The sequence below is a fragment of the Tinamus guttatus genome, unplaced genomic scaffold (assembly GCF_059628265.1).
Source record: "Tinamus guttatus ecotype Peru unplaced genomic scaffold, ASM5962826v1 Tinamus_guttatus_pri_ptg000732l, whole genome shotgun sequence".
Lineage (NCBI taxonomy): Eukaryota > Metazoa > Chordata > Aves > Tinamiformes > Tinamidae > Tinamus > Tinamus guttatus.
The window spans coordinates 1,211,856-1,224,110 of NW_028289266.1; the positions used below are offsets into that span (position 1 = coordinate 1,211,856).

At 43.6% G+C, this 12,255-nt stretch overlaps 1 protein-coding gene across 1 annotated transcript in view; it reads right to left on the reverse strand.

The window, feature by feature from the left end:
* The window catches only part of NSF (N-ethylmaleimide sensitive factor, vesicle fusing ATPase), a 63,995-nt gene that overhangs the window by 15,959 nt on the left and 35,781 nt on the right, over positions 1–12,255 (reverse strand). Inside the window, exons 9-12 of the mRNA XM_088537168.1 lie at positions 8,882–9,081; positions 6,713–6,878; positions 6,018–6,092; positions 3,799–3,986 (exon numbers count right to left, since the gene is read on the reverse strand). Coding sequence (XP_088393294.1) covers positions 3,799–3,986; positions 6,018–6,092; positions 6,713–6,878; positions 8,882–9,081 — 629 coding nt within the window. The remainder of the gene's footprint in view (positions 1–3,798; positions 3,987–6,017; positions 6,093–6,712; positions 6,879–8,881; positions 9,082–12,255) is intronic.

The following is a 12,255-nucleotide window of genomic DNA, read 5'->3' on the forward strand; positions in this document are numbered from 1 at the left end:
CAAAAGAATGGTTCCTAAGCAGACCCTTGTTACGACACCTGCGTGGGTACCACTGCAGCAGCATCTTCAGAGAACCTTGCACTGGCCCCCAGAAAGTCAGTAGTCTCACTCAAAGTCAAGTTCAAGAGGGTGTCCATGACTCGACTTCTCGGAGCAGCCAGCCCAGCTCTGCACTACCCTGTTGATGCTGCTCTACCCCGACCTGCCTAAATAAGACAGAAACTGGAGCCCAGTACAGGATTCATCTCACTCTCCTAAGTTTGGATTTCTAAAATTTACTGGAGTTACACAGGTTTCCATTAGAGTCAATGGAGAATGATAAACTGGAGAAACACTCTTTATTATGTACTCTGGCGCTGCATATGACTTTTCACAGAAACATAAATTAAAGTTTCTTTCAGTCCAGCTTCAAATTTCCCTGCTCCACCTTTGGCAACTGAGTCAAAAATAAGGGCTATTCACACAGCCCTATCTCAGGAGATCTGAGATTGCTATTCATGCCCTACTGCTTCCTACAAGAACCATCTTTCAGGGAATTGGCAAATATTAGATTTCTTTCTGCTTAGCCTTTATTTGCTTCAGATTGGCCATGTTCATGAGTCTTCCCAAAGTGGCTCTATCAGTATTGCTTGGAATAAATAAGAAGCAGTCGGCTCAGCTCCAATTGCTCTCGTCTACAAACGAGGCACGTCACCTTCTTCCCTTCTGCCACGGCCAAACCAGCCAGCAATATCTAAAAGCTAATGACTGGGAGCAAAGACACAGCTGACACTTGAGCAGGCTTCTCTCCAAACTGTTCCTCAACCACAACTGGAGGTTCCTCAACCACAACTGCTGGGAGACAGCAGAAAACTGCTCATGCTGGAGCCAAAAAAAAAAAAAAACAAAAACCAAAACTTCAAATTGTTGAAAATATCCCAAAAAGCCTTTACAGCTGTGGATTCCTGGTCAGCTGCCTTACTGAGTCCAGCCGCAGCTCTGCAGTGTGGAACAGCTCCACTTGCTCAGATTAACTGTAGATGTGCAAGTATCTTGATTGCCCTGAAAGGCTTTTATTGCATACAATATCTCTCCAGTTTCCAAAACAAGTATAATTTTCTTTGAAATGTAACCTCGGCTAACAATACCACACGCTTCTACGTGATAGTTCTGCAGCCCAACATGAGCTCAAGACACAAAAAATTTGCGATTTCATGGAGTTTCTTGGAAGAAATTCTAATTAGGGAATGAATATATTGGTGCGTGTGAGAAGGAATTGCCATAAAAGATCAAGTGAAGGGAAATGGTTTCTGATGTTAGAGCACAGAAAGTTCTGCATGATGTCTACAACGCTGCTCTGAGAATGAAGGGACACACAAGCCAAATGACAGCTGCTCTGAGACGTCCTCTTCTGACCAGGATGATCCGAAAGAACAAGGATATCACTTCGACATGGAAATTCACACTGTGCCAAATACATCCAACTAATGGATCTTTAGGACAGGTTGCTTATTCTGCTACAGTGCAGAGGGAAGGGAAGGTACTTGAAAAACACAGTTAATACATCCTGAAGGCGTTTACATGCTTAGAAGCACGGGCCTTTCTTTTTATCACAGCCTTTAAAAATTACACACTATTTTTTAACGCACACTTGGAGAGATTACCAGTAGAGCTTAAATGATGCAGCCTTATTCCACTTGATTTTCAAACGAGTTTTGTCTTCTTGCTTCACATAGGTGTTTCTGAAAACTAGGTCAGGCTTATGATGTATATTTTAAGTTCTGCAACACTTATAGGAGAGAATGAAATATCTTAGCGCATCATTTGACTGAAAACAACTTCACGACGCGTGCTGAGAATATCCAAAACTACTATGTCAAAGTCTTTGGAAAGAAAAGTGTGTCTGCTTGACATTGTAAGATGCTTGCATATTACTAAGTTGTTGATCACATACTTAAAGGAGGGGACTGCCTTTTTATATTTATGCATTGCCATTTTCTCTTCTCCCTCTTGCGACAGTTTGACACGACAGGGAACTTATCAAAACATTAACAGCTCCCGGCCTCACCCAAAATTCAAGCAATGAAAAAGCATCAACTATAACTAAAATTAATTATTTAAGAAAAATGCTTTGTTTGTGAAGGGATGAAAATACAACTGGAAGCACTGGAAGGTTTTTTGAGCGAGGAAAACAAGAAATTAGAGACAGCGTTGACATCTCTATGTTGCTGTTCTAAGAACCAGATAATAGCTTCTCAAATATTATGGCTGTGAGGAGGAGAACCAGGAGCCATTTTTCCTTTAAGTAGAGCACTCCTAAATATATGAGTTTAAGGAGCCAAATGTGAATAGAAGCGTGGTCTCCGTTCTTCACATCTGAAGCTGAACAGCCTTTTTACTGCGAAACACACAGTGCTGTTGGTCTCGACGTTGAAAGCTTTTCTCTGCAGCAATTCACACCAAATCTTGGCCACTGGAGTGGCCATCTTTCAGCCTCTGCCTTTATGAACTAATTATCTCATATTTCAACACTGTCAAATATCACATTCTGGATTAATATAACCTGACATTTCATGGCCCTCCTCTGCAGTTAAAGATACCCTGACCAAAACATCAGCAAACATTAGGAAACTCAGGCAATCTTCTAGAAGGGAGGAAACTGTGAACGTAACAGATCCCTATGACCACTAACACTGTCACCAAGTCAGCTCCTATTTGAAGACGTCACTTTCTGAACTCAGAGAAGCTTTTAGCATCAGTGACATTTTGGAGCAATGATGTCCATCACTTAAATACTGCTTCATGCAAGGTACTTTTTGGTTTGAACGTGGCCCAGCTGGGATCACTTGCTGCCCTCCAAGCTCTTGTATTAGAAAACAGTCATTTTCTCTTCACTGATTTCAGTGCACTCATAATGTTACAGACTTTTCATGCACATTTGTCATATTTTTCCAGGAAAAGTCCTAGAGAAAGTCCTAATCTAATCCTTCTTCCTATCAAAACCCCTGACACCTTTGACCTTCTCCATTACCTTTGGGTATCCTAATTCTTTCCAAATCCTAGTTCTACCTTATCCTTTCCCATATTCTTTCTGAGATGGGTGTCCCAGGACTGCAGAGAGTAATGAAGAAGAAAAAAAAACAGGAATTTATCTTTGATATAATCAAGGGCTCGTTTTCACTCCATCTCTGTTAGTAATTTCTTAATTTCTAATGTTGCATTTACTTTCCTTTTTTTTTTTTTTGACTGAGGAGGATTGAGTTTATATTTCAAAATTATTGTAATTTGAAGAACTTGCCCTGGAGCAATGGTCACTTCACAGTTCAGTCCCTACCACTGCCTTTACACTTTAAAATTTTCTTTTTCCTTTTATATTTATATACCCTGATTACGTCTTGTCCACCCACTCAGTGTTTCACATTTCTTCAGCAGTTTTCCCAAAGGTGGCCTTCATCATTATGACCACAAATAGCTCCAAGCTTGTAACCTCGCTATTCCTCCCCTTTCCCAAACATTTATCAATATACTGAAATGCACAACTGAGGAGGCTCCACAATTGAGAGGCTCCAGCACTGATATCCCTCTACCATTGACTATTTTCACTTTCTACTCCTGTTTCCTCAGTTCCTTACACTGAGACAAATATTTTCTATTCAAACTGAGGTGCTAAGAACCACCTGGAGGTCAGGAGATGAAAGAAGTAGGTCACAGCCACAACATGATGTTCACTGGAAAACCATCTCCTAAGCCAAGCTGAGATGTAAACACACAAAGAGCTATCTTCTCTTCTTTGCCCCAGTGAGAAGCAGTAGGACTGACCTTGATGTGTCTGTTCATAGCAGTAGACTGTGCAGCCCGAACTAAACCTTCCAGTTCAGCACCACTGAAGTTTTTAGTCTCAACTGCCAGTTCTGCAATGTCCACATCTTCAGCCAGCAGCTGGTGTTCTCGCATCCGCACCGTGTGGATATGAAGAATTTGAAATCGACCCTTCTCGTCTGGCAAACCTGAGGTTTTGAACAGAACACGGGTCAACCAGTGCCCCAGCACTGCAACCGCAGCACAGGCTTCCCCTCTGCCCGCTCCCAAAGGCTGTTTCTCTGCACACTAATTAGCATCATCCTCAAACTAGAGAAAGAAACAATACAAGGTTTAACTTCCTCAGGGTTCACAAATCAAGGTACTGAGGGCTAAGACTTGCTTCCTCCATGATGCTCCCGCGCCCAGTAGGTTGTTTGCAGATAGCCAGACCAGGAAACCCTTTTTAAGGTTTAAATGATAATTTCCCAACTTGTACTTTATCAAGTCCCTTTGAAAAGCATATAGTGGAAGAGAAAGGAAATCCTTCTGTTTAAAGAATGGACATCACGTCAGTCTGGCCCAACACCCTTTTGGCTCATCACTTTCTAACTTATGTTCACATCCTTTATTACAAGGATCTGTTGAATTTGTTCTAATAAAGACTTGCCTTACCTGTCATGTTTTTAATTAACTTATTTTCAACTAAAGGTGCAGGTATCACACCTGCAGTAGTGTAACGTTCCCCTGGGCTAGCAGCAATGCTGCCACCAGGCAGTTGTTTTCAAGTGTAAGATTGTTCAGGTTGGTCATCACAATTACACTTCTTGATCCCTAAAACACACTTCCCTTCCGAGTGTTTCCTTCAATTCCTTGAGGCTGGGTTAGTTTGGGAAGACTGTGTCTGGCTAATTTTTGTCAATGCTAGCCCTTTCTCATTACTGTCTGTCTGTCTGACCACTATTATTTCTCTAGGCATAGTTACACACTTATTTACTCAACTTTCTTTTCTGGAAGAGGCGCAAGGCTCTTCTTGCATTACTCCTTTATCTAAAAGAATGTCTTAATTCCATAGTCTCCTGCATATTTGAAACTGTTCCTGTTGTCTGTGCTCTACATGTTTTTAAGTCACAGCTAGTGCTTCAGTTGCATCTCTTGTCCCCCCATTTTCCACGAGCTACATGTACACAGTACAGCCTAATATAAACAGCTTCCTATAATACTTGCCAGTGGCTTTAACACCATCAGCTTTCACTGCCTGGGTTATCTCTGTGGCTGCCCCAGCAGTCATCAGCCTCGCTTCCTCATTCCTGGTTTTGCCCCAAATCTTCCCTTTTCAGCTATCTCAAAAACTCTTTCCTCCTTCTGGCTGTTTGAAAGAGTAAAGCTACCCTTTAATGATAGGAAAAAGTCCCCAGTGAGCTCTCGAGATTAAACCAAGAGATCAGATTTCAAGAATTTCCTAACAGTTCAGACCAGCACAGACAATTATAATCTCTTCTGCCTTTCTCTGCAGCATAACACCATATGATTTTTAGGGTTATCTGGACATTTTCATCTATTTCTCTGTAATTGAAATGACAAGGATGTTAACGATGCTCTTAGCCTTGACTGCTCTTTTCACAGAGTTCATTACAGTTGGAAATCTTGTAGATTTGCACTATTCAGTGCCTGGCTCAGAGCACAGGGAACACTTTGGGACGTGTGTGTGCGCATGTGCACGTGTGTGCGTGCAGCATTAGAGGAAAATCCTTTACAGGCTCTGCTAAACTAAACATCTGCACCTGCAGGCATGAATCTAATTTGATCTGGGCCTAATTTCTTACTAAATTCCACATTATCAGATATTCTATTATTAGATACAGGAATGGTGCCAGGCAGATATGTGCAATTACAAAAACCCTTCTCAAATGCTACTGAAGAACGTTCATCTTTTCCAGCTCACTAGTGTAACTGGCTAGAGGGCTCTCTGGGCTGCTTTTTGAACCAGTGATGCACGTCACCCAGACGCACTGATTTCAGAAGATCTAGAGTATTTATTTAGCAGTTGCAGTTACTGAAGTGAAAAATCACATAATGCAAATAAAACGATCTGCATTTTCCACAAAACATCATAGGGGGAGCTGCATAAAGTTCAGCAGCTTGCTGTTCTGGTTTATGGTTCACACTAGGATAGATGTCTGCTCAGCTGTTTTAACTACCTGTGAGTTTAACATATTGAGAAATGTTAGACTTCTTACCAATCTCCATCTTCACTTCCAGTCTCCCTGGTCTCAACAGAGCTTCATCAATTAAGTCAGGTCTATTGGTCATTCCTAATATAAAGTTGAAACCAAAATAAGCATTAGTCAAGTGTACAAACTAGGTCTCCAGCTCCCAAATACAACCCATAAATTTAAGAAGAGGCTCAGAGAGTCTCAGTAGAAGTCAGAGAACAGATGGCATCTCCAGAAACCCACGCACTAAAGCAGAGTCCCAGAAACAGGGATCAAAACAGGGTCTGCACACAGGGACTTCCATGGCTTGAAGAGCCTTGACTGTGGCAGAGATCACAGCAGATTCTCTTCTTCTTCAAGTCCTACCTATTAGTAACAGTGAGGGCAAGAGGACCAGAGTCACATGCTCCACATGACAGAGAGAGCAAAGCTGAGGCCATGCAGAGGAAGGCTGCGGTGGATAATCACACTGGGAGCATTTAATAGAGCAGCCACTGTCAGAGGGAATCATGAGATGCCAGGTATTACAGCAACAGTTACATTAGTAGGGAGATACATAAGCACACAGCGCAGCACTGAGCCCAGAGAATAAACTGGGTCTGACACGTGCCAAATTTGAGCAGTGTGAGCCTAATGACCATTTACAGACGACCTGCAGTGAGCAAAGCATCGCTGCCTTTCCACCAGAGCCCATAAGAAGACAAACAGGACCACGGTACCAATGACTAGGATGTTATTGAGCTGCTCCACTCCGTCAATCTTCGACAGCAGCTGGTTTACAACAGTATCGTGGACGCCGGTGCTGCCCGCCATGCTGCCTCTCTGCTTGCAGATTGCATCGATCTCATCAAAAATGATGATATGAACACCACTGTTTGCACCGAGCTGGGGGGGGGGAGAAAAACATGTCAGGAATGCCACAAGCCATCCCTGAGGACAATCCAAACAAAGCAACAGCTTCTCAACATGATCAGCCGAGGAGATGCAAAACATTGGCCTCTCAGTGTGCTTTTAATATCACATGCTCTGTAGCAGATCCCCTTCCAGAATCATGAGACATCCTTCTCCAAAACTTGGTGGGCTTTGTCCAAAGATAGGACCTTACAGGTGGCACTGATACGAGAAGCAGAGGCCCAAGGGAGAGGACTAGACTGAACAACAGCTCAGTCCCCAGCTTGGAGCCCAGCTGGGGGGTCGGAGGTCTTGGCACCTTGAAAAGCCCTTTGAAAGGGAGACAAAGAACAGAACATCTCTGTGCAGAGATGCACCCAGTGCAAGACACATCCCAAACGCCAACACAAAGCTGGCCAGGGAGCTTTGTTCAGCGCGTTTCCGAGGAGCCCGTCGGGAACAGAACTGCTCACTTCCAGGTTCACTCAGAGGTGAAGCACTCACAGCTGGTTAGAGAACAGGGCACTTTTTGTGACCACGTCTAGGTATTCCAAAGCTCTTCCCTTCGCATTGCCCTTCTGAAATGTCTCCTGCGGGCAGCGGGGCCGGCGGTGTCGCAGGGCGCAGGCGCCGGCCCTGGCAGCCCCCCAGCCAGCAGGCAGCACAAGAGCAACCTTTGCAGGACCTTTCTAATCTCCCCAGGTGTCAGCAGGCCCGTCCCCTCCAGCCAACACGAGGGCTACGTTACCAGGTGTGTTATTGCAAAGGAAAAGGAGCTCCCACGCTGCGGCTACACGGCAACGAGCAGAGGGAAGGAGGTTGTTCAGATCTCTATGGGCTCCCATGCGAAGCCAACTTACTGATTAACAAGTCTTTTGCAGAAGAAAATTAAGCAATATCAAGCCACTATCAAAATCTGCCATGTTGCTGGGACTGGCTCAAATTAAGGGACACAATGTTCTTTGCTACTGCCTTCCAAAAAGGCCTCATTGCTTTTAACTGCGCCCTATTGAAACTGGCTTTTTTTAAAATAAAAAAAAAAAAAAAACAGAAAACTGTATCAAAATTAAGTGATCTACAGCAGAAAAAAAAATACCATGGCACATATGAAAACGATTATTTTCAAACTATAGCTGACTATCCAAAGCCCAATCTTCAGTATGGGGAAAAAAAAATTGTTAAAAGCAGAGTCTTTGTTTCCACTTCCATTTTTGAAAATTCGTATTCTGTAGCTTCACGACAACATTGAATTGTCTTAAACTCATTCATTTTCTGCTAGTTTTCATTAGTTTTCTGCTGAGAAAAAAATAGCAATGTACTGCTTAGAATAATCAATGTAGTATAAATATAATTGGGTGCTTTATTATATTGACACTATCATTTTGCAAGTCAAAAACTTGAAGCCAGAAAGCTTATGCTTTCACTTGTGCAATGTTAGTTACCCCCTGAACTCAGCAGTAAAAAGCCAAGTAGATTCACAGGTTCCGAACTCCCAAGAGGCCCAAAACGTTTCGCATCCTCCTTCCAACACCCTTCCGAGCGGCCGATGCGCTGTATAATACAACACAGCCCCAAAGCCAGTCACCACATACAGCAGCAGCTCGAGGTGAGGAATGAGGAAAAAAACCTTCATTGTCTGTCTAGGAGGGGCCCCACCACAGTACTTTAAAATAATGCAAAATAAAGCAAACTGCCCATCTTCAGCACAGTGTTTCTTCCCACCCTGGGCTTAAAGCTAACCTACCACTAGCTATCATTACAGGATAACTTTTTCAGTTTTCAAGCTTGTTTTTTTTATTTTATTTTTCAAACTGGCATTGTGTTAAACTGTAGAACACTAATATCCATCAGCTTGCACCAAGTAACTACCATCACAAGCTGAGCAGTGCCTCCGTTTTTTTTAATGGAAGCAGGAATTTCCTAATTATGAACTTCCTTTCTGTTCATTCTTGACGCACACTCTTGCTGCCCGTGCTCTCTGCCTGTGTTTGCATTACCCTTCTCTGCTCCTCTTCTGCATCAGCAAAGAGCTTGCGGATGTTGGCCTCGGACTCGCCCACGTATTTGTTGAGGATTTCGGGCCCGTTGACCACCTTGGGCTCCCTGGCATTCAGCATCTTGCCGATCTGCCTGGCCATGAGCGTCTTCCCGCAGCCTGGGGGGCCGTACAGCAGGATACCCTTCACGTGCTTGCAGCCTAGAACAAGGGAAAACAAGCTCAGAAAGCAGCCTAACACAGCAAAGAGCAAGCGAGAAAAGACGGAATTGCTCTTTAAAAAAGGTTGGCTTTTATCAGGGAACTTGCAGAGATTTGTATTAGCCTCAGCTCTGTTCAATGTCTTCATCAGGGAAATGTGGAGTCTCCTTCTCTGGAGATCTTCAAAACCCACTTGGACACAGTCCTGTGCCACGTGCTCTAGGTGACCCTGCGTGTGCAGGGGGTTGGACTAGATGATCTCTAGAGGTCCCTTCCAACCCTAAGCATTCTATGATTCTATGATTCTATGAAATACAACCCCAGATTTGTCAGACTGCACCAACATCAACGCAACATCTGCAAGCGCCAGCCAAGGCCTGCAGACACTCCGAATGTCAAAGACATACTAGCAATTTAGGACGAGCATGTGCTAAACCTGGGTTATTCTTCCACTTCTCCTAGAGGGCCAGGCAGCACATTTGAAGGTAACTTTCCTTCCTCAGAGGGTTTCAGCTGAGTTGTACTTTTGGGTTGATAAGAAAAGAGAGTAGCAGATTCTCAGAGCTGCTCCCTGCATGTGAACTCACAGGGCAGGGCTAGATAAACCACACTGACTCCCGCTTCAAAAAGTGAGGGACACCAGGTAATACTGCCCAACCTTTACTCCTGCCTTCAGCAAGTCCCACATGGAAGACATCCTGTTCTAATCCCAAGATTTTAGGAAAAATATTTGGAAAATTGGAAAAGCTGCATAAGAAACATTATAACTATCACAGGCCTAGAAAGCTTGACCTGTCACTAGGTAGAATTGAAAACTCAAATTTATTCAATAAAATTACTTTAATCACCACGTATGAGCACTAATATCAAAATCCTCTCCTCTAGGAAAACAGCAGAGCCAGTGGACACAACCTAATGCTGGAGATGTTCAGGTCTATGAGGCTTAAATGTCCTAAGCTTACACGCAACTGCTGAAGGGTTCCAAAGTGAAAATAGGGAAGACTTTCCTGGAGGATTCATGCAATTTTGGATACACATCTTATGAGTCCCAGATGTGTTTTATCAACTGCCTAAAAGTTCTTGTGCCCAAATATTTCATGCTCTGCCTTAGACTGGGCTGGTAGGTAGGGAGGTGGTGGTACAAGAATGATGATGAAATTGGTTTTAGTCATTTAATATCAACATTTAGCCAAACAAAAAAATAACTGCATCAGAACAAAATCTTTTTTCCGGGGAAAGTCCAAAGGGGCTGATGTTACAAAAACCAGAAACAGGAGAGCAAAGACTATCAGCACCACGTTTTAAAACCTGAACACCAGACTTGCAGAAAGGCTCAAAGATGAAGAAGCTCCAAGAGCAGAAAGACAGGGGGATTTTACAGCAGAAGCATCTAACTAGAAAGACAGGCAAGAAAAATACAAGTAAGATGGAGAAGAAGAGAGACGCGATCAATATACCACCCTATTGGTAGGACGGTGACACGTCGAAGACGGATTCAGTAGGAGAGCAAGTTTGGATATTGTCTGGTCGCAGAGTGGTAAAGTGGAAAAGAGAAATAACTTATTATTTTCTAGATCCTTATATTACCAACAGATCTCCTTTCTCTATTTTCCAGTCGATTTTGGAGACCAAAACACAAAATTATGAGCAAATGTGCCTATGTTCCACACTCAGGACTCAGCAGTTATTTTGGTAATTTATTTCTTCCTACATGTTTTCAAGCACAGTAAGACATATTACTCCTCACTCTCTTCCCCTTGCCCACAGAAAAGCAAGACGTGCAGACAGCAAAATACTGAGCCTATAAAGGCACAAGACCAGGGCTCTTAAACCTGTTTTCTTCCCTCCTCCCTCCTGCTGCACAAGATCTAGACAAACGTAGAGCAGAAAGCCAGTGAGGAACACACAAGCCTTCACCTTCCAATTTAGTTATGTCTCAAGAAGAACTGGATCCATCTACAACCTTAAAAACCTCCTGGTATTAGTTGAGAGGGAAAAAAAAACACTACATATTAGTGGAAATAGTTCCATGAAGTAGACAACATTCACATTGTTTACATTAAGAGATTACACTCCTGCTGATTGACTTTTTTAAGCACGTAGAGCACTCAACAAGAGCCCTGCAGTGCTCAAGAGATGCATTAACAGCAGCAAAATGAAGCCCTCTGTGATGGTCCCGAGCTCAGGCTCGCAGGACCCGAGCTTGCTTCCTGGCACCCAAGTTTAACAAGCTTGGGCACATCTAGTTATCCATCTGTCACCTGGAAAAAAATATGTTAAAAGAAACTTCTGGCGTCCAGCTTGTCTGAATCACCCTGCAAGTCCTTCCCCTTTTGGGTGCCTCACTAGCACCAGTCCTCACTGCTGCAGAGAGGCAAGATCTGCATTTAGGGAACATGGACTTTTCTCCTGTATGCCCTTAGCTGTGATTTCACTTCATTCCCAACCCCAGATAATGGAGAATTCAGTCGGAATGAACGTGGAGTACAAACAATTTTCTATGATCTGCATGAGCTGCTCTCCCGTTCTCAGGTGACTCATGATGGATTGAAATGAAGTTTCAGGAGAACAACACGACGAGGAACTTCTGACCCCTACCAGAACCTGCGCACTGCATCGGGTAAGCAGGGCGATAAAGCTGTTTCTGGGCTCCTCTGCAAAGTCCTACTACAAAAATAAAATTAAAAAAACACACAGAAAAGAGGTAGTTTAGAAGAATTCATTAGTCAACTTTCAGGTATTCGGGAGTCAAAACCATGAACCAAATATACTGTCTAATTTCACACACGAACGAACGAGGCAGAGATAAATTAAAAGCCGTTCCTGTCAAATCAATGTCACGAGAGCCCTTGTTAAGGCGCTGTGGGGAGGAACACGATCGCCTCTGTAGCCCGACAGCACAAGGGAGGATTTGGATGATGAGTGATGCTGCGAGGGGAAATCCCGAGCACAGGAACGCGCCGGGGCTCAGACAGCTCCTCCGCGCTCCGACAAGGCGACCGGCACGTCGGGACACGTCCACAGCCAGGCCTGGGAGCAGCCCCAAACAGGCAGGGAGGCTGTACTGCACAACTTCAGCTTCTTCCCCTAACATCCTTTCCACAGGAAAGGAAAGGACATAACCATAGGGAATGGCCTAATCTCTTTTTCTTCCTAGTTTTCCTACAACTAAAA